The sequence below is a fragment of the Conger conger genome, chromosome 14 (assembly GCF_963514075.1).
Source record: "Conger conger chromosome 14, fConCon1.1, whole genome shotgun sequence".
NCBI classification, from domain to species: domain Eukaryota; kingdom Metazoa; phylum Chordata; class Actinopteri; order Anguilliformes; family Congridae; genus Conger; species Conger conger.
The window spans coordinates 45,966,726-45,989,985 of NC_083773.1; the positions used below are offsets into that span (position 1 = coordinate 45,966,726).

The 23,260-nt window shown below is 49.3% G+C and overlaps 1 protein-coding gene across 1 annotated transcript in view; it reads right to left on the reverse strand.

The window, feature by feature from the left end:
• Positions 1 to 7,437: 7,437 nt before the first annotated feature.
• gli1 (GLI family zinc finger 1) overlaps positions 7,438 to 23,260 on the reverse strand; it is an 87,763-nt gene continuing 71,940 nt past the window's right edge. Inside the window, exons 8-13 of the mRNA XM_061218826.1 lie at positions 17,772 to 17,909; positions 15,933 to 16,082; positions 13,825 to 13,989; positions 13,092 to 13,319; positions 11,859 to 12,180; positions 7,438 to 11,545 (exon numbers count right to left, since the gene is read on the reverse strand). Of these exons, the coding sequence (XP_061074810.1) occupies positions 9,129 to 11,545; positions 11,859 to 12,180; positions 13,092 to 13,319; positions 13,825 to 13,989; positions 15,933 to 16,082; positions 17,772 to 17,909 (3,420 nt within the window). The 3' untranslated portion in view covers positions 7,438 to 9,128. The remainder of the gene's footprint in view (positions 11,546 to 11,858; positions 12,181 to 13,091; positions 13,320 to 13,824; positions 13,990 to 15,932; positions 16,083 to 17,771; positions 17,910 to 23,260) is intronic.

The following is a 23,260-nucleotide window of genomic DNA, read 5'->3' on the forward strand; positions in this document are numbered from 1 at the left end:
ACTGGTTGGCTGGTTGAGGATCGGAGTCCACTTAATGTTAATGTTGATCCTGTTGTTTTTGTTCTGGCTGTTACTGCTATGACCTGCATTTGCTTGTTCAGATGTAGTCCTGGTCTGAGCTGATCCTGATTGGATGTGATTACACTCAGAGCTTATCCTGATTGGATGTAGTCAGGTACAGTGTTGATTCTGATTGGAGTTGTGAGAGGCCAATCAGGTGAATGAACACAGAGCATGTTTCTGTGCCTGTTCACAGTACTGTTACCCAGGAGTGGAGGATAAAAAATTATGTGGATCGAACCGGCAACCCTCCGACTGCCAGACAACTGCTCTTACCAACTGAGTCAATGTCACCCCAGACATGAGGCAGAAATGAATTTTAATTGGCTGTTTATAACATATTAATATTTTGAATCATTTTGAATACTCTTTCAGAGCACCAAAACCCCACCCTCACACCCACAGTACAACCCCACCCTCACACCCATAGAACCACAACACCACACTCTCCCTCACACCCACAGAACCACAACCCCACACTCTCCCTCACAGTACCACAACACTACACAATGTTTAGGCAAAGGAACTAAAAATGAGAAGGTTCAGAAGGGGGAGGGGCAGGAGTTTCTTTGACGGACAGCTGAAGAGGCGTACTGTGTTAGCGTACTGTGTTAGCGTACTGTTTACCCTGACTGGCCGAGATGGTCACAGGGGGGAACAGGAATGGAAAGGGGCGGGGCAAGCGGGGGGCAGGGTGGGGGAGGCTGTCAACCTGCTGTCAATAAAACCATTCTGGCGTCTTTCATTGTCTGCAGATCTGTGGAGAGAGAGTGAGAGAGAGAGAGGGAGAGAGAGGGAGAGAGAGAGAGAGAAAAAGTATAGTAAAAAAAAAAGTATAGGAGTTCTGTGAAGTGTGAGCATGTGCACTGTTGCACTATTGACCAACAGTATATCCAGCTATGAACAGCTTGAAATACCAGCTACTAGCTTTCTGAAAACATTGCTTGAGCTGGTCAAACCATGTTGAGTATGGAGCTGGTCTCACTGGTCAACCAGTTACCAGCTGTTTCAAAACCGAGCTTCTGCTGTTTTCTTCAGCAGGGATAATATTTATTTTTCTCTGCATTTGACTATTGAACTCAGGTCTGGTGTTTGCGGTGTGTGTGTGTGTGTGTGTGTGTGTGAGAGAGAGAGAGAGTGTGAAAGAGAAACAGAGGAATAGTTCTGGTTTCTTTGTTCTCCCTAGAGAGAGGTTACGTCACTTCAGAACACATGTGTTGACTTAACAAAAACAAGTGAACACTCCCAATCGGAGCTAATGGCATTTTGGCTCCTTTAAAAAGGAAAGGGCATATTGATTGATGAATCCTCATTGTGCTGTAAACGCAATGACTTGTCGGCTCCCTCTAGTGGTCCAGAAAGCATTGCGTATGAATTCAACACAAGATGGCCCCATTTTCCCTCCAGTTGCATAAGTGAATGAATACATTTATAACTAAAATAAGTTAAGTAGGAAATTTGTTTTGTTGGTTTTCCATCGCTCCTGGCATGGAGGGCAGCTGTCAGCCAGCAGGTGGGCCTAACTGCCAATCAAACCTGCGCTGCGTGTGCCCCGCTCTGCAACGGTCTTATGAGCATAATTACAATCTTTTAAAAAAGTACAAAAACTTGCTTTAAACTATGTGTACCCTTTTCTCCCTGATTACTATGTTATTGCTGGTGCTGTATTTTACTGTTATTCAATTAATTTCTCATTATATTGTCAATTATTTATTATTTTTATGGTATCATGGCAGCCAAAGCATTTCTCTCCTATCCACTTTCAGCATTCAGCAGCACACAACGTGCCTCAACATTATACACACTTTCAAGATTATTCTTCATTTCCATTTCAGTGTCAGCAGATTGCATTGGCTAAATTGATGGGCTGTTCTGTCGGAAGTCCTGTGGGTTCCCAGCTGTACAACATACAATTATTAATGCCTAGTCCATGAATTAGGCATAAACTAGTTTAGTCACATGAAGCCCTTAAGTTTCACCTGCCCAGGGCTTTTGTTTCAGGGTGCAATCTTCACTCTTCACTCTTCACCCTTCACGCTTCACTCTTCAATCTTCACTCTTCAATCTTCACCCTTCAATCTTCAATCTTCACTCTTCACTCTTCAATCTTCACTCTTCAATCTTCAATCTTCACCCTTCACTCTTCACCCTTCAATCTTCACTCTTCAATCTTCACCCTTCACTCTTCAATCTTCACCCTTCACTCTTCAATCTTCACTCTTCAATCTTCACCCTTCAATCTTCAATCTTCACCCTTCAATCTTCAATCTTCACTCTTCACTCTTCAATCTTCAATCTTCACCCTTCACTCTTCACCCTTCAATCTTCACTCTTCAATCTTCACCCTTCACTCTTCAATCTTCACCCTTCAATCTTCAATCTTCACTCTTCACTCTTCAATCTTCACCCTTCACCCTTCACTCTTCAATCTTCACCCTTCAATCTTCACCCTTCAATCTTCAATCTTCACTCTTCAATCTTCAATCTTCACCCTTCACCCTTCAATCTTCACTCTTCAATCTTCAATCTTCACTCTTCAATCTTCACCCTTCACCCTTCACTCTTCACTCGCAGGATATTGGAAAGCGTTAAAACTCACGGTTCAATCTGTATAACCTACTTTAAGAACAGTTCTTATTTTGTAACATGTGGGTGGTAAAAGTGTGGAGGGACCTCACCTTCTCTGCATTTTGGAAATCCACATACGCCAAGAAATACAGTATTGTCAGTGTCCTTTTCACGACAAGTGTCCAGTGGACCAAATGCATAATAGTTTCTCATTCTAAAAATATGCTAACTCAGAGAAACGTTGATAGATTGTCCATTGTTTACTTAGAATTTCTCTGGACTTAGAAATGCTATTATCTTCGTTTTTAATATTTGAGCCCAAATACAAGCATCTTTGACCAGTATTTTAACGTACTTGCAGAGAAAATGCAGACAGAGAGGGGGTTTGGGACAGAGAAGGAGTTTGGGACAGAGAGGGGGTTTGGGACAAAGAGGGAGTTTGGGACAGAGAGGGAGTTTGGGACAGAGAGGGGGTTTGGGACAGAGAGGGGGTTTGGGACAGAGAGGGAGTTTGGGACAGAGAGGGAGAGAGGGGGTTTGGGACAGAGAGGGGGTTTGGGACCGAAAGGGAGAGAGGGGGTTTGGGACAGAGAGGGGGTTTGGGACAGAGAGGGAGAGAGGGGGTTTGGGACAGAGAGGGGAGTTTGGGACCGAGAAGGAGTTTGGGACCGAGAGGGAGTTTGGGACAAAAAGTATTGTATAATAAAAAGTATTGTATACTTTAGTAATAAAAAGTATTGTATACTTTAGTAAGCAAAATGCAGTGTTTTACTCTTCATAAGACCCATAATATCATTAAATTTTCATCTGTCCTTTTGGAGTTTTCAAATGTCCTTTTTGGAAAATGGCCTAGACATAGATTAGAAAAAACTATGGAGAATGCTCAATTTTGGTGATATTGTCTACAGACTCTAAAGGGGATTTGTCCAGTGTTATGACACCAGTCACAGCTACAGTTATCTGTATCCAGTTGAAAACATAAAGTCTTTTCAGTGAGAAAAAAAGCTTCCACTTTCACTGTGTTTGAGCTTCTGTAATTCTGTTTTAGTAATCCTTGGAAAACAAACCCCAAAGGGTTAATAACCATTTTATTTTGGGTCATTTTTAAGCTTTGTCAATAAAAGGGGCGATACTTAAGGGATTAATTAAGCATGAATTGTTTGTTTTTGTATTTTGTAATGACTAACATATTAGTTAGGCAGTCCAGACCATGCCCATACAATCGTGTGTATAGAAAACACCCTGAATACCAACAGCAAGTGTTGAAATGTTGACATTAGTTTTGAAAAATACAAATTCTTTTGATATTTTATTGGCGTGTATTTTATATTTTATAATATACCGTACCTATATAATGTTCTACAATCAGCTACTGTCCATAGTTGTAGTATGTGCAACACTGTAAAGGCATAAGCCTGCTGATAATAGTGTTTTTCATTTCAAATCAGTGTCCAATTCTCATTGTTCTCATTGAAGTTTATTCATATGATGCATGTGCGTGTGATTTTGAGAAGAGGTCATCTGGTTTTCACAGGTATGTTTCATTAAGCCAGACATACAGTCCCCTCCAAATGTATTGGATGTATTGTTTTTGCAATACACTGAATACATTTGGGATAACAAGATGAACACAAGAGACAAGAAAATCAGAATTTTGGCTTTTATTTCCTGGTATTTACAGCTAGATGTGTTAAACTACTTAGAACATATAGCACCTTTGGAATCAGACCACCCAAATTTAGGTGAGCAAAAGTTTTGGAACAGAGAGTATTTAAGTCAATGAGAGTAAATAACACTTAATATTTGGGAGCATATCCCTCGCTTGCAATAACTGCATCACACCTACGACCCATTGCCAACACCAAACTGTTGTATTCTTGTTTTGTAATGCTTTTACTGCAGCCTCTTTCAGTTGTTGTTTGTTTCGGGGGGTTTTTCCCTTCAATCTCCTCTTCAGGAGGTGAAATGCATTCTCAATCGGTTTAAGGTCTGGTGATTGACTTGGCCAGTCTAAAACCTTCCACAAGTCCTTTGTTATTGTGAGGCATTGGGACAGAAACACCAAGCGCAACCCAGAAGTAGATGAAACGAGAGTTTTAAAATAGAAAATGCCAAATACAGAGAGCAAACACAGGATGTGCCGGTTGGGTTGGCAGTGTGTTTTGGGTCTTTGTTCCTCCCAATTAGTTTGGACACACTCCTCCGTAAATTGGCAGACACAATGTTTTTGTAGACTTCTAAATTCATCCTGCTGCTGCCATCATGAGTTACATCATCAATAAAGATTAGTGAACCTCCTGCAGAAGCCATGCCAGCCCACGCTTCCTTCGCCGTGCTTCACAGATGAGCTCGTATGTGCTTTGGATCATGAGCAGATCCCTTCTTTCTCAGCACTTTGGCCTTTCCATCATTTTGGTAGAGGTTGATCTTGGTCTCGTCAGTCCATAAAACTTTGTTCCAGAACTTTTGTGGCTCATCTCTGTACTTCTATGTAAATACTAATCTCGCCTTTCCGATTCTTACAACTGAGGAGTGGTTTGCATCTTGTGGTATAACCTCTATATTGCTGCTCTCTAAGTCTTCTTTGAAGATTGTTTGTGATGTCACTCTATGGTGTTTTGGGGGTTTTCTTCACAGCTCTCACAGTGTTTCTGTCATCAACTGCTGTTGTTTTCCTTGGTCGACCTATTAGATGTCTGTTGCTCAGTACACCAACGTTTTTTCAGGATATTTCAAGTTGTTGTACAAGCTATCCACAATGCTGTAGCAATGCCTCTGGTCAACTTCCCCTCTTCAAAATGGCTTTCTTTATCCCAAAGACAGCTCTCTGGTCTTCAGTTGGTTTATCTTTTCAAACACAAATTTCTTCACACGCAAAACCCAAGTGTCGACATTCAGAACAATCAATCTAATAGGACACACCTGGGCAACAAGAAGCACCTGTCAGTCACATGTTCCAATACTTTTGCTCACCTAAAAATGTGGTGGTCTGATACAAAAGGTGATATGTTCCAAGTTGTTTAACAAATCTAGATAAGAAATACCAGGAAATAAAAGCTGAAATTCATACAAACATATTTTAACCTCAAACTCAATTGTCTTCAGTGTATAGCAAAAACAAGGGAACTGCTGTTCCAATACTTATGGAGGGGACTGTATGTGGAGTTTTTCCAGCATGGTTAATGGTATTGTGGGTTTTTTTTTAAGTTTTGAGAACATGAGGTATGGTTTCAGAAAACGTGTTGAAACAATTGAAAAAAGGAACTGTAAGATTGGATGTGGAGGATCCACAGACAGGGTTCTCCCTCTAGCGCCCTCTACTGGCCACGTGGCCAGTGTCAGCTCTCTCCTCTGAGCCTGTTACACTGCCTAGTTACAGACACAACAAACCGGATAAAAAAAAATCTGTGACTGGCATGACAAGCATCACTAAGGCTGAAATGAATGCTAATCCCTGTGAAATGAACAGAGAATGTGCCTAGTGTTTATCATGCAAATATGTAAATGGAAACATGGATGCACACACATACACACACATGCACATGCATGTACAATCATAGACACACATGCACATGCACGTACACTCATAGACCCTCACACAAACACACACATGCATACACACACACACACACGCACATACACTCACAGACACGTACACACACTCACATAAACATGCACATACACACACACAGGACTGGACAGCCAATGGTGCAAAATTGCCAATAAGTTGCCATCATAAACCGTTGATTTCTTTTAATGTACAAAATACTTTTACTCATGTTTTGTGTCCATTGCAGTCTGAACATGTTTATTTATAAACTGGTAAAATATAGTACATTTATATAAAAACATAGAAAACAGTACACAAAAATATATCACTTGGCTTCCTTATATCGATGTAGTAAATGCTACTGTTATTGCTTTTGTTGCTATATTTACTGTTCTTTTGCCAGCAAAAAGTTTGATTGAACTGTGAAAGATATCAAAACACACAAATACAAAAATCCACAAGGGTTATGGTTATATAAAAAAGGAAAAGTGACCCTAACACATAAAATGCATTACATTATATGCAACAATACAGTCAAACCATTTTCAACTCATTGTAACTGCAATTGTCTTTTGTTTTATTTTTATTTTTGTAAATGTATATTTTCTGTGCATCGTTTTGTTTTATGTTCTATTGTCAATTCAAATTATCTTTGGTTGGCCAAGCTTAGGAGACTGACGGAATCAGACAAACTCCTTCCCAATTCAGATAAAATATATATATGAGCAACAGCCAAGAATACAAGGCTGTTATTGTCAGAGAGGAAATGGAGGCATTGTCTTTAATCCTTTCAGGTGTGAGATCACAATTGTGAATGTTTTTAAATGAACTGATGTCAAAATGTCTGCTGGTATTTGAAAGCAAAAGAGTTCTAGAACACTGATTTTGAAAAACATTCCAAAATGGCTCTTCAAAGGTAAATAATAGTAGGGGGAGCACTCTGTTTGCTGTAGTTTTGGGGGAGCACTCTGTTTGCTGTAGTTTTTTTAACTGAAACTAAAGAGGCAAGCTGCCAGACAGGGCTGGAGGCTGCTCTAACCCTGAGGCCAGACAGGGCTGGAGGCTGCTCTAACCCTGAGGCCAGACAGGGCTGGAGGCTGCTCTAACCCTGAGGCCAGACAGGGCTGGAGGCTGCTCTAACCCTGAGGCCAGACAGGGCTGGAGGCTGCTCTAACCCTGAGGCCAGACAGGGCTGGAGGCTGCTCTAACCCTGAGGCCAGACAGGGCTGGAGGCTGCTCTAACCCTGAGGCCAGACAGGGCTGGAGGCTGCTCTAACCCTGAGGCCAGACAGGGCTGGAGGCTGCTCTAACCCTGAGGCCAGCTGTGACCCAACATTCCGCCAGTTTCCGTCACATTTTTCTTTTTCAGGCATTTCCCCCCATCTCTCCCGATTGGGAATGGCCAATGCTTGAGAAACGTGCCATCGACTCCCGTTCTTATCATGCTGCAGTTGGGCTCACGATGATAAGATTCGGTGAAAGGCACTTTTTGTGCAGCTCTAGAGGCAAGTGCCTGATTGGCCAGCAGGGGGCCGTGAAGCCCTCCCATCCCTGAGCGGCATGAGAGCCAACTGGCCACAGGACTTCTGGTCTGCTGACTCTCCAGGGCTGGCACCAATGACTGTGGAGTGGAGGGGGCCCTTCACCCCTCAGATCTTCCTAAAGTCATGAGAGCCGGAGGTAGCGACTCTGGCCCCTGAGGGCCAGACAGTGCTGATTCATTCCTCCATTGGGCCCCATCCAAACGCTTTCACCAAGGACATGAATTCTGCAGCACACAACTTTAATGTCCGCTCAAATCAACGACTGGGCTAATCAAATGAGAAAGGTAAAATTGGTATGGGTCCTCTTTGTGCTGCCACCCCTGCACAGCATAAACCATACCTTTCACTGTAGGCTGATTTTTTTGCTGAGGGAAAAGTTGACCAAGAACGGGAAATCTTTAATGAAAATGGGAAACGGGATTGGTTCTGCACCGCTGTCCATCAAACACCCTCCCTCCTTTGGCCCTGCCCCCTGCAGGAGCATCTGTGGAACGGAGGTGGGCTGCTAACGGTAGCCATGCGGGGGAAAGGCACTTTATTTTCTTTAGAAAAAAAAAACTCTGAACATGGTCCATAAGGAATATCTTTATGGACTTCTGAAAATATTTAGGAGGGGGGGAACCCCCACCTCAGCTGTAGTACACATCCTTTTGCTCATAGCTCCGGATTTCAAATGCTTCTTTACCTTTATCTAAAATAAAGAAATACTATATTGTTAAGTATGTTTGTGTCAGGAGTATGCCCCTGGGTTATGTAAGAGAGTAACAACACTGTTTCTGCAGCTTAATAGGCTCACAGTTAGCTCCTTACTGAGTCCTCTGTGGTTCATCTGTTGCACTATGAGCCGTTTCAAAGTCCAGTCGCCCTTTAGACATACAGTACACATAACTCAGAAAGTAGCTACTCTCCTCTCAGTCAGTATCACCATATACACAGCATATACGCCTCTGCCTTATTTACATCTAATGTAAACTTTCAGTACCACTGTTGCCATGGCGTGTTCGTTCTGTCGGTGTATCCCGGAAACCAACGGTGGGAAAGATGTTCTGTTTCGGGAACAGTACTCACAAACACAACCTAACCCCTTCAGTGTGAGAGAAAGTTCAACAGGCACCCTTTGGTTTGGCTAGGAAGGCAGTGGGCTTTAAAACTGTCCTGGCTGGGTTGAGACAGAAAAGGGAGGAACACTGTCCTTCTGGTGTCACTCGTGGTGGAAGAGCAATGATTCAAGAATCCAATCATGTGTGGAGACACAATGACCTGTCAATCACTGACTGGTTTTAACCTATCAAAAGCTTGTCCTCTTCATGATAGAAACACAATAATGGCTTATAGCAAGTCATAATTCCTCCCACATCGGGTTTGGTGAAGTCTTGTCTGTCCCATGGCAGACTGACAGCCATCTTCTAAGACAGCGTGTTGAGATACTTGTTTTCCCCAGCCAGGGAGGTGAGCATGGAGGTCATGTCTCCCACGGCCATGTTGGAGAGGCCCCCTGAGGGCAGGGAGAGGGAGGTCTGGGGGGTGGTGAGGCGGGAGGAGGTCTGAGGGGAGGAGGGGTGCAGGGGCCCGAAGGGGGACGGGTCCTCAGGGTCGTCCACGATGGCGGTGAAGTCGATCTGGGCGCTGTCCAGGTCTAGGTTGTCAAGCGCGTTGGACATAGGGGCCGGGTCGGGGGGGTATGCCAGCGAGGCCGACTTCCCCTCCAGAGCCCCCATGTGGTTGAGGCAGGGCATTTGAGGCACCTCCTGGTGGCGGAGCTGTTTGTCCAGGTCGGGGTGCATGTGGATCTGGCCCGAGTAGTACAGGGTGGGGTTGGCGGTCGGCAGGGTGTCTGGGTGGGGCTGTGTGACAGGGGGCAGGCGCACTGCTCTGCGGGGGCTGACCGAGGAATGGGTGGGGCTCAGGTGGGGGGGGCTGGACAGGTACCCCGCACCCTGCGCCGCTGGCTGGGAGAGGCTGTTCTGGCGGCTTGGCGGTTTTCGGCCCTGGGGGGGCCGCGGGACCACTATGTCCAGGTCGTAGCAGGACCCCGACAGACCCAGCAGCGGATCTTTGGGCTGTCCCGCAGGTGGACTCATCAGGTTTGGGGTGGGGTAGCCCTGGTAGCCATTTCCCCCGCTGTAGAGGGCATGGTGCTGCTGGTGCTGCTGCTGTTGGAGGTGTTGGTGCTGGTGGTGGTGGGGAGTGTCTTCCTGCTGTTGGAGGTGTTGGTGCTGGTGGTGGTGGGGAGTGTCTTCCTGCTGTTGCTGCATCGCCGAACCCTGCCTGCTCATCTCCATACCCTCGTCCACGCCCCCTTTCCCTGCCACACCTCCGTCGGGCGCGCCCCTTTGCTGCTGCTCCCAGAGCAGGGCCTGCTGGGATTGGACATAGTTGCGCACCATCATCTCCTTGACCTGCATCATGGGGGTGTGGGACCTGCGGCCATCACAGCCTAGGAAGGGGTCCTGCTGCTGGGAAGGATGTGGGTCCATCCGGGCCTGGCCCTGGAAGTCACAGCTGGGGTGGGCGGGCCTGGATACTGCCTGCTGGTCATATCCGGGCGGAGATAAATGCTGCTTCATGTTCTGGCACTGGCTGGGGGCTCCCAGGGCTGGGTGGTACTGCTGTTCAGGCTTGATGACCAGCTTCTGGGGGTTCCCCGGGAACGGGCCCTGCTGGGTCTGGTACTGCACCCCACCCTGGATCTGGGCGGGGCCGCCCCAGGGCCCGGCCCCCACCCCGGCCTCCCCGGCCCCCTGCCCCAGGGCGGAGGGGTACTGGGGGCCTGAGGGACTCAGCTGGCAGGCGCTCATGCTGTATTCGGCCTGCTGGAGCAAGCTGGCTCCCGCCGACATCCTCTCTTCCACCCCTATATCCCTGCTGAAGTAGCCCTGCTCGGGGAAGCCCAGGCCCTCGTGGGCTGGGGAGAGCTGGGTGGCTGCCCCCGGGTGGTGCGGATGGTGGGTGTGGTGGTTCTGGTACCCGCCGTATGCCCTGTGGCCACCAAGCGGAGCCATCATGACATCGTCTCCCCCACTAGGGTCTGCCCCCGCTGCCTCCATGGCTACATTCTCGGTGATGCTGGGCGGGCGTGGGGGGTAGGCGTGGCGACTCGCCGACAGGCCTGAGTCTGAACCGCAGTGCGCCAACGCGTTCCGCCGCCCACTCCCTGCCTGCAGCGCCACGTTCCCCAGGCTCCCGAAACGCTGCACCCTGGCAAGCGGCTGAGGCTCCGCTCCGGTGGGGTCACTGGCCCGCCGAACCCCGTTCCCAGGGGCCTGGTGGGGGTACAGCACCCCCGTCCCATACTCCGTGTTGGCGCTATGGCGACGGGCAGGGCCGCCATGGTGCAGGAAGGGGGGGTATTGGTACTCGCTCGGGAACCCCCCTCCCATTCGCCTGGGGGGCCCCTGGGGCTCCATGTTGGGCAGCGGTGTGGGAGGAGGTCCTCCAGTGGCTGCGGCGTATTTGGCCTTCAGGCTGTACTGCTGGGCCGGCGTCAGGCTGGGGAGCCCCGGCAAGCGGCCGGTCTCCGGGGAGAGGGGATGTCCCCCGGAATCATGTCCCAGAATGCCCTGCAGCTGCGCTCCTGCCCCCCCGACCTGCGACACCTCGCTGGAGCGCCGGCTGGACAGGTAGGACGACACCATGGAGGACCGCCGGCTCACCGTGTAGGCGGAGCTGAGGCTGCTGGTGCCACTCCCTCTGCGGTCGCTGGGGGCGGAGCATCCCATCCCCCCCGGACCCCCCCCCAGATCCAGATTGGACAGCTCCAGCACCCGGCGGTTGGACAGCATTGGGGAGGGGGCGCACATGCCCAGTACGTCTCTCCCGGGGGCTGCAGACACAGGGACAGAGAGCGTTAGAGACAAAACTGGGTCAGGTCCTCATGAAACTAACACACTCGAGTCAGGTCCTCATGAAACTAACACACTCGAGTCAGGTCCTCATAAACTAACACACTCAAGGTCCTCATGAAACAAATGCACTACAGTCAGGTCCTCATAAAACTAACAAATTTGAGTCAGATCCTCATAAAACTAACACAATCGAGTCAAGTCCTTAATCCCGTGTCCCACCCGTCTACCTCAGGGTTAACGCGGGGTACTTAATCCCCTGTGTCCCACCCATCCCAGGGTTAACGCGGGTACCTGTGAGTGCTGGCAGCTTGCTGTTGCCCATGGTGCCGGGCCGCCCTGGGGGAGTGGGCCGGCGGACCTGCTTCAGCTTGTCAATCTTTAGGTTTTCCAGCCTCCTAAGGGCCTGGGCAGACACACCCAAACCCAGAACGCCACCTCCAGCCCCACCCTCCACCCCTCCCGCCCCGCCTCCATCCTCCAACGCCGTCAGGTCCTCCAGACTTCCAGCCGTGTTGGCGTTCATCTCCACCCCGCTGTCATTGTTGTTGGCGCTCCCCAGTGGCGAACGTTCGCTACTGCAGGACGACTGTCCTCCGGGACTGGGCTGGGACTTCTGCAGGGGAGAAATCATGCCTCTCAGATACATGGTAGTTACAGGGCTTTGTTGAGTGCTCAATTCTGATTGGTCACTTCAGGCGGTTCTACCGTTGGATATTTTTGAATAACAGGTCATTGCTATGGTTACCAGACCAGTTTAACCCAGAATGCTTTTCATGTCACTCTGCATGGTTAATTGTAAAATGTTCTGACTTGCAACACCTGGTGTCAAACACCCTTTACTCCACTTTTAACTTTCCTTGTATCTTACTCCAGAAGTTACTCCTGTGGACTAATAAAAACTCTGTATACAGATGTTAAACTGCCCATGTGCCAGTATTCACATCAGCCCAGAAGCCAGGAACATTCATATAGTAGGGCCTGCGAAGAACTGGGCTAGAACTACCAAGCTCTGCATTCACAATTGGCTGTGGTGGTTCAGCCAAGGTAAACAGGTGGGGCCAGAATACTATTTAGGAGGCTGTGGCCCACTCTGGCCCATCCAAGCCTACACTGGTGATTCATACTTGCTTGCAGTCAGCCTCTAATGAAATTAACTGAAATTAGATTTAAAAATGTTAGATCCCTTAATGGTCAATGAGGGCTTGACAGAACTGAATTCACTGAAAAGGAGTTGACCCCCACCGACCCTGACATTCCCGTTACAGGAAAGAAAAGGTGGAAAGTCCAGGAGTCAGAAAATAAAAGTCTTGCAATGTGTTTCTTTCACCCATGAACTCACCCAGCTGATTTCACAAATTAGTTCTACATCCTGGCTGAAGAATTGTGCTAATTCGCAAATCCAGCTGTTTGGAACAAAATCTTGGGGAGAACTTTTACTTTCTGATCCTGAATTTCGTAACGTTTTACCGCCCTCCCTCACCGCCCCCCCTCACAGCCCCCCCTCACCGCCCCCCCCCCCCTCACCAGGCTGCTCTCAGGTGCCAGCAGCAGTTTGCAGTCGTCCCGCCGTCCCTCCTCCTTCTCCTGGCCCTGGGGGGGCAGCACTGAGCCAGGGGCCCGGGGCCCTGCGTCGCCGCGGTGCTTCTTGGTGATGTGGGCCTCGGGGCCATGCACGGTCTTCACGTGCTTGCGCAGGGAGCTGGGGTCCGTGTAGCGCTTCGTACAGCCGGGGATCTTACACACGTACGGTTTCTGTGTCCAACAGGAGGAGATCAATTCATTGAGCTGAATTGAAACTGTAAAAAATATCAGTCTTTACTGCCATCCAAGCTGTAGCTGATGGGTGATGATGCTCAAGCGGTTGGAGTGTGCGGTTGTGGTGTGGTCAGGGCCGTGCCTCATTGGAGTGTGCGGTTGTGGTGTGGTCAGGGCCGTGCCTTGTTGGAGTGTGTGGTTGTGGTGTGGTCAGGGTCGTACCTCATTGGAGTGTGCGGTTGTGGTGTGGTCAGGGCCGTGCCTTGTTGGAGTGTGTGGTTGTGGTGTGGTCAGGGCCGTACCTTGTTGGAGTGTGCGGTTGTGGTGTGGTCAGGGTCGTACCTTGTTGGAGTGTGCGGTTGTGGTGTGGTCAGGGTCGTACCTCATTGGAGTGTGTGGTTGTGGTGTGGTCAGGGCCGTACCTTGTTGGAGTGTGCGGTTGTGGTGTGGTCAGGGTCGTACCTTGTTGGAGTGTGCGGTTGTGGTGTGGTCAGGGTCGTACCTCGTTGGAGTGTGTGCGGTTCTGGTGCTTGGCGCGGTCGGAGGCGTTGGAGAAGGCCTTGTTGCAGCCCTCGTGCTCACAGACGTAGGGCTTCTCTCCAGTGTGGGAGCGCAGGTGAGTCTTCAGGTTCTCCAGCCGAGAGTACGCCTTGTTACAGCCTTCAAACTGAAGCAAAACACACACTGGCATTAATATGATGAACACACACACACTGGCATTAATGAGGTTCTCTGATAAACACATAAACACACACACACACACGCATACACACTGTCTCACACACATGCACACAGACACACACACACACTGTCAAACACATACACACACACACAAATACATATACACACACACACACATGCATACACGCACACACACATACACACATACACACACACACACGCACACACACACATACCCACACACACACACACACACAGGAGAGAGCACACACAGATCCGTACTCAGGCGCTGCATACGTGCTCAAACACACGCAGAGACGGCCTTGAACAGGGACAGACGCTCGTCTGCGTGCGTTTGGGAAACAGCAGAGTCAGTGGGACCTGTGTACTTTGGGTAACTGGTGGTCAGACCAATCCTGAGGTTAGACTGTGTCATTCAGTGTAGACCCACATACTCAGGATTACATAAATCCCAATCCTGAGGTTAGACTGTGTCATTCATTGTAGACCCACATACTCAGGATTACATGAAGCCCAATCCTGAGGTTAGACTGTGTCATTCAGTGTAGACCCACATACTCAGGATTACATAAAGCCCAATCCTGAGGTTAGACTGAGTCTCATGGTGTAGACCCACACACTCAGGACAGACTGTTTCTTTCTTTCAGGAGAATTCAGGGTTCAGGCCACAGTGATGGATGGGGGCTGATATTCCAGTGAAACGATGACAAAAGCACAAACAAAGGAGCCGCGGTGGAGCAACAGGCTAAGACGCAGCAGACTTGCGGTTGCAGTTTGCTGCAGTTGCACACCGGGGACCGGGGTTCGATTCTCGGTCCTGCCAAAAGCCAAGTTTGGCCGGCTCACGTGGAGCAGCAATAATTGGCTCGCTGCTACAGAGGGAGGGACTTGGCAGGGTTAGTAGATCGCCGCACAAAAACAAGCACCTCCGAGCGCCTCGGAATCATGGTCACGACTTGGGAGGCGAGACGGCTTGGAGAAGGCGTGTCGCTCTCCCGTTGGCCGCTGAGGGGCGGTGTATCTAATGCTAGCTCTAATTCAATCAGACGGGGTCCAATTGGCTACCAAATTAGGAGAAAAAGGGAAAAAAATCGGATAAAAATTATTTAGAAAAAAAGAAAGAAAAAAAAAGACAAAAGCACAAACACAAATAGAAGAACGGGAGGAGATGGAGGGAGAGAAAGAGGGAGATGAGAGAAAACAGATAGAGGAGGTGAAGGGAGAGAGGTGATGAGGAGGTGATGAGGGAGAGAGGGAAACAGAGGGAGGAGACGGAGGAAGAGAGAAGGAAGAGAGTTAGGGAGACAAGACCAGGGGGCGGGGCAGTGGGAGGAGACAGGTGCAGTGGGAGGAGACAGACGCAGGGGGAGGAGACAGACGCAGGGGGAGGAGACAGGCGCAGGGGGCGGGGCAGTGGGAGGAGACAGACGCAGGGGGAGGAGACAGACACAGTGGGAGGAGACAGACGCAGGGGGAGGAGACAGACGCAGGGGGAGGAGACAGACGCAGGGGGAGGAGACAGACGCAGTGGGAGGAGACAGACACAGACACAGTGGGAGGAGACAGGCGCAGGGGGAGGAGACAGACGCAGTGGGAGGAGACAGACGCAGGGGGAGGAGACAGACGCAGTGGGAGGAGACAGACGCAGTGGGAGGAGACAGACACAGTGGGAGGAGACAGACACAGACACAGTGGGAGGAGACAGACGCAGGGGGAGGAGACAGACACAGTGGGAGGAGACAGACACAGTGGGAGGAGACAGACGCAGTGGGAGGAGACAGACACAGGGGGAGGAGACAGACACAGTGGGAGGAGACAGACACAGTGGGAGGAGACAGACGCAGGGGGAGGAGACAGGCGCAGGAGACAGACGCAGGGGGAGGAGACAGGCGCAGGAGGGGGACTCACAGTGCACTTGTGTGGCTTCTCCCCGGTGTGTCTGCGCATGTGCACCACCAGCATGTACTGGGCCTTAAAGGGCCTCTGCTCCCGAGAGCAGTCCTGCCAGTGGCACACAAACTCCTTCTTCTCCCCGTGGATGTGCTCGTTATTAATGTGCTGCCGGGGAAGAGGGGTGAAACCACTGTCATTACCCCATACATCATTATTACCCCCTGTATTACCCCCTGTGCATCATTATTACCCCCTGTATTACCCCCTGTGCATCATTATTACCCCCGTATTACCCCATACATCATTATTACCCCCTGTATTACCCCCTGTGCATCATTATTACCCCCTGTATTACCCCATACATCATTATTACCCCCTGTATTACCCCATACATCATTATTACCCCCTGTATTACCCCATACATCATTATTACCCCGTATTACCCACTGTGCATCATTATTACCCCCTGTATTACCCCCTGTGCATCATTATTACCCCCTGTATTACCCCCTGTGCATCATTATTACCCCCTGTATTACCCCATACACCATTATTACCCCCTATATTACTCCCATACATCATTATTACCCCTTGTATTACCCCATACATCATTATTACCCCGTGTATTAACCCATCCATCATTATTACCCCCTGTATTACCCTATACATCATTATTACCCCCTGTATTACCCCCTGTACATCATTATTACCCCCTGTATTACCCCATACATCATTATTACCCCCTGTATTACCCCATACATCATTATTACCCCCTGTATATCATTATTTCCCCCTGTATTACCCCATACACCATTATTACCCCCTATATTACTCCCATACATCATTATTACCCCTTGTATTACCCCATACATCATTATTACCCCCTGTATTACCCCAGTACATCATTATTACCCCCTGTATTACCCCATACACCATTATTACCCCCTATATTACTCCCATACATCATTATTACCCCTTGTATTACCCCATCCATCATTATTACCCCCTGTATTACCCCATCCATCATTATTTCCCCCCTGTATTACCCTATACATCATTATTACCCCCTGTATTACCCCCTGTACATCATTATTACCCCCTGTATTACCCCATACATCATTATTACCCCCTGTATTACCCCATACATCATTATTACCCCCTGTATATCATTATTTCCCCCTGTATTACCCCATACACCATTATTACCCCCTATATTACTCCCATACATCATTATTACCCCTTGTATTACCCCATACATCACTATTACCCCCTGTTTTACCCCAGTACATCATTATTACCCCCTGTATACCTCTGTATATCATTATTGTGGTAAGAAAATAGGTGAATACAAAGAAACTAAAACTGAAAAACACTCCTCTATTGTCCTTCAATACAGATGACTATCCAGTAGTTATCAAAGGCTAAGGCTGGTTATAGAGTTTAATTCCAGGAATAAAACACATCTATTCGAAAGTATTATAAAAATTCCTAGGAAGTACAAGATTACACTCAAGCTACAACCAAGCTAAAGACTGTCACCTGTTTCTTAAGTAGTCCAACCACAAGTTTCTGCTCACATATGAGGTACTAAAACAGTTGTGACAGATAGCACTGTCTACAGCTGACCTGCGTCAAATTATATAAATACCTGAACCCTTTAGGCTCCATTGAAATTCCTTCAGACTAATAGCATAAAAGAATGACTGCCATTCATAACTAATATTGGTGTTTTGGGCAGATGACTGTTCTGAAAATACTCCCTCTCTTTCTCTCCCTCCCTCAGTCTCTCTCCCTGTCTCTCTCCCTCTCTGTCTCCCCCTCTCTCTCTCCCTCCCTCCCTCTCCCCCCTCTCACATGTACGAGGTGTTCCTGTGTGTCGAACTCCTTGCTGCAGCTCTCCCAGTGGCAGTTGGTCTCGTAGACGGCCTCAGGTTCTGGTTTTTCCTCTTTGTCCAGGTCCTCTCTCCCCTCCAGCAACCCCAGGAGAGGGTCCTGCACAAAAGACGCAACACACAGCACACATATGAACCCTCTCAGACTGCACACGCAACACACAGCACACATATGAACCGTCTCAGACTGCACACGCAACACACAGCACACATATGAACCCTCTCAGACTGCACATGCAACACACAGCACACATATGAACCGTCTCAGACTGCACACGCAACACACAGCACACATATGAACTGTCTCGGACTGCACACGCAACACACAGCACACATATGAACCGTCTCAGACCGCACACGCAACACACAGAACACATATGAACCGTCTCAGACCGCACACGCAACACACAGCACACATATGAACCCACTCAGACCGCACACGCAACACACAGCACACATATGAACCCTTTCAGACTGCACACGCAACACACAGAACACATATGAACCCTCTCAGACCGCACACGCAACACACAGCACACATATGAACAGTCTCGGACTGCACAGGCAACACACAGCACACATATGAACTGTCTCAGACTGCACACGTAACACACAGCACACATATGAACCCTCTCAGACTGCACACGCAACACACAGCACACGTATGAACTGTCTTGGACTGCACACGCAACACACAGCACACATATGAACTGTCTCGGACTGCACACGCAACACACAGCACACATATGAACCCTCCCAGACCGCACACGCAACACACAGCACACATATGAAATGTCTCGGACTGCACACGCAACACACAGCACACATATGAACCCTTTCAGACCGGACACACAACACACAGAACACATATGAACCCTCTCAGACCGCACACGCAACACACAGCACACGTATGAACTGTCTTGGACTGCACACGCAACACACAGCACACATATGAACCGTCTCGGACCGCACACGCAACACACAGCACACATATGAACCGTCTCGGACTGCACACGCAACACACAGCACACATATGAACCCTCTCAGACTGCACACGCAACACACAGCACACATATGAACCCTCTCAGACTGCACACGCAACACACAGCACACATATGAACCCTCTCAGACCGCACACTCAACACACAGCACACATATGAACCCTCTCAGACCGCACACGCAACACACAGCACACATATGAACCTTTTCAGACCGCACACGCAACACACAGCACACATATGAAACCGCCTCGGACCGCACACGCAACACACAGCACACGTATGAACTGTCTCGGACTGCACACGCAACACACAGCACACATATGAACTGTCTCGGACTGCACACGCAACACACAGCACACATATGAACCGTCTCAGACCACACACGCAACACACAGCACACATATGAACCGTCTCAGACCGCACACGCAACACACAGCACACATATGAACCCACTCAGACCGCACACGCAACACACAGCACACATATGAACCCTTTCAGACCGCACACGCAACACACAGAACACATATGAACCCTCTCAGACCGCACACGCAACACACAGCACACATATGAACAGTCTCGGACTGCACAGGCAACACACAGCACACATATGAACTGTCTCAGACTGCACACGTAACACACAGCACACATATGAAACCTCTCAGACTGCACACGCAACACACAGCACACGTATGAACTGTCTTGGACTGCACACGCAACACACAGCACACATATGAACTGTCTCGGACTGCACACGCAACACACAGCACACATATGAACCCTCCCAGACCGCACATGCAACACACAGCACACATATGAAATGTCTCGGACTGCACACGCAACACACAGCACACATATGAACCCTTTCAGACCGCACACGCAACACACAGAACACATATGAACCCTCTCAGACCGCACACGCAAAACACAGCACACGTATGAACTGTCTTGGACTGCACACGCAACACACAGCACACATATGAACCGTCTCGGACCGCACACGCAACACACAGCACACATATGAACCCTCTCAGACTGCACACGCAACACACAGCACACATATGAACCCTCTCAGACCGCACACTCAACACACAGCACACATATGAACCCTCTCAGACCGCACACGCAACACACAGCACACATATGAACCTTCTCAGACCGCACACGCAACACACAGCACACATATGAAACCGCCTCGGACCGCACATGCAACACACAGCACACGTATGAACTGTCTCGGACTGCACACGCAACACACAGCACACATATGAACTGTCTCGGACTGCACACGCAACACACAGCACACATATGAACCGTCTCAGACTGCACACGCAACACACAGCACACATATGAACCGTCTCGGACTGAACACGCAACACACAGCACACATATGAAATGTCTCAGACTGCACACGCAACACACAGCACACATATGAACCCTCTCAGACCGCACACGGAACACACAGCACACATATGAACCGTCTCGGACTGCACACGCAACACACAGCACACATATGAACCCTCTCAGACCGCACACGGAACACACAGCACACATATGAACCGTCTCGGACTGCACACGCAACACACAGCACACATATGAACCCTCTCAGACCGCACACGCAACACACAGCACACATATGAACCCTCTCAGACCGCACACGCAACACACAGCACACATATGAACCCTCTCAGACCGCACACGCAACACACAGCACACATATGAACCCTCTCAGACCGCACACGCAACACACAGCACACATATGAACCCTCTCAGACCGCACACGCAACACACAGCACACATGTGAACTGTCTTGGATTGCACACGCAACACACCGCACACATATGAACTGTCTCAGACTGCACACGCAACACACAGCACACATATGAACCCTCTCAGACAGCACACGCAACACACAGCACACATATGAACTGTCTCGGACTGCACACGCAACACACAGCACACATATGAACCCTCTTAGACCGCACACGCAACACACAGCACACATATGAACCCTCTCAGACCGCACACGCAACACACAGCACACATATGAACCCTCTCAGACCGCACACGCAACACACAGCACACATATGAACCCTCTCAGACTGCACACGCAACTCACAGCACACATATGAACCCTCTCAGACCCCAGACGCAACACACAGCAAACATATGAACTGTCTCGGACCGCACACGCAACACACAGCACACATATGAACCATCTCAGACCGCACACGCAACACACATCACACATATGAACCCTCTCAGACTGCACACGCAACACACAGCACACATATGAACCATCTTGGACCGCACACGCAACACACAGCACACATATGAACTGTTTTGGACTGCACACGCAACACACAGCACACGTATGAACTGTCTTGGACTGCACACGCAACACACAGCACACGTATGAACTGTCTTGGACTGCACACGCAACACACAGCACACATATGAACCGTCTCAGACTGCACACGCAACACAGCACACATATGAACTGTCTCGGACCGCACACGCAACACACAGCACACGTATGAACCCTCTCAGACTGCACACGCAACACACAGCACACATATGAAATGTCTCGGACTGCACACGCAACACACAGCACACATATGAACCCTTTCAGACCGCACACGCAACACACAGCACACATATGAAATGTCTCGGACTGCACACGCAACACACAGCACACATATGAACCCTTTCAGACCGCACACGCAACACACAGCACACATATGAACCGTCTCGGACCGCACACGCAACACACAGCACACATATGATCTGTCTTGGACTGCACACGCAACACACAGCACACATATGAACCGTCTCGGACCGCACACGCAACACACAGCACACATATGAACTGTCTTGGACTGCACACGCAACACACAGCACACCCATGAACCCTCTCAGACCGCACACGCAACACACAGCACACATATGAACTGTCTCGGACTGCACACGCAACACACAGCACACATATGAACCCTCTCAGACCGCACATGCAACACACAGCTCACATATGAACCGTCTCGGACCGCACACGCAACACACAGCACATGTATGAACTGTCTTGGACCGCACACGCAACACACAGCACACGTATGAACTGTCTTGGACTGCACACGCAACACACAGCACACATATGAACCCTCTCAGACCGCACACGCAACACACAGCACACATATGAACTGTCTCAGACCGCACACGCAACACACAGCACACATATGAACCATCTCGGTCCGCACACGCAACACACAGCACACGTATGAACCCTCTCAGACCGCACACGCAACACACAGCACTCATATGAACCCTCTCAGACCGCACACGTAACACACAGCACACATATGAACCGTCTCGGACTGCAAACGCAACACACAGCACACATATGAACCCTCTCAGACCGCACACGCAAAACACAGCACACATATGAACCCTCTCAGACCGCACACGCAACACACAGCACACATATGAACCCTCTCAGACAGCAGAAGCAACACACAGAACACATATGAACCCTCTCAGACCGCACACGCAACACACAGCACACATATGAACCCTCTCAGACCGCACATGCAACATACAGCACACGTATGAACCGTCTCAGACCGCACACGCAACACACAGCACAGATATGAACCCTCTCAGACCGCACACGCAACACACAGCACACATATGAACTGTCTCAGACCGCACACGCAACACACAGCACAGATATGAACCCTCTCAGACCGCACACGCAACACACAGCACACATATGAACCCTCTCAGACCGCACACGCAACATACAGCACACGTATGAACCCTCTCAGACCGCACACGCAACACACAGCACAGATATGAACCCTCTCAGACCGCACATGCAACATACAGCACACGTATGAACCCTCTCAGACCGCACACGCAACACACAGCACAGATATGAACCCTCTCAGACCGCACACGCAACACACAGCACAGATATGAACCCTCTCAGACAGCACAGGCAACATAGAGCGCACCACTGTAGCAGCACACACATGAGACCATCTATATCACTCACACTGCTTAGAATAGTGTCTTATTCTCATGCATATGCTTGTCATAGTCTCATGCATATGCTTGTCAAAAGACTTGCAGGGGGCGACATGGCTCAGGCAGTAAGAGCAGTCGCCTGGCAGTCGGAGGGTTGCCTGTTCGATCCCCCGCCCGGGCTGTGTCGAAGTGTCCCTGAGCAAGACACCTAACCCCCAAATGCTCCTGACGAGCTGGTCGGTGCCTTGCATGGCAGCCAATCGCCGTTAGTGTGTGTATGAATGGGTGAATGAGGAGCATCAATTGTACAGCGCTTTGGATAAAGGCGCTATATAAATGCCAGCCATTTACTCGTTGCCAGACATATCTATGCTCACACTGTCATGATCTGTGCTCTGTGTCTCCGTTTTCTGTAGAAGTCCCTAGTGTT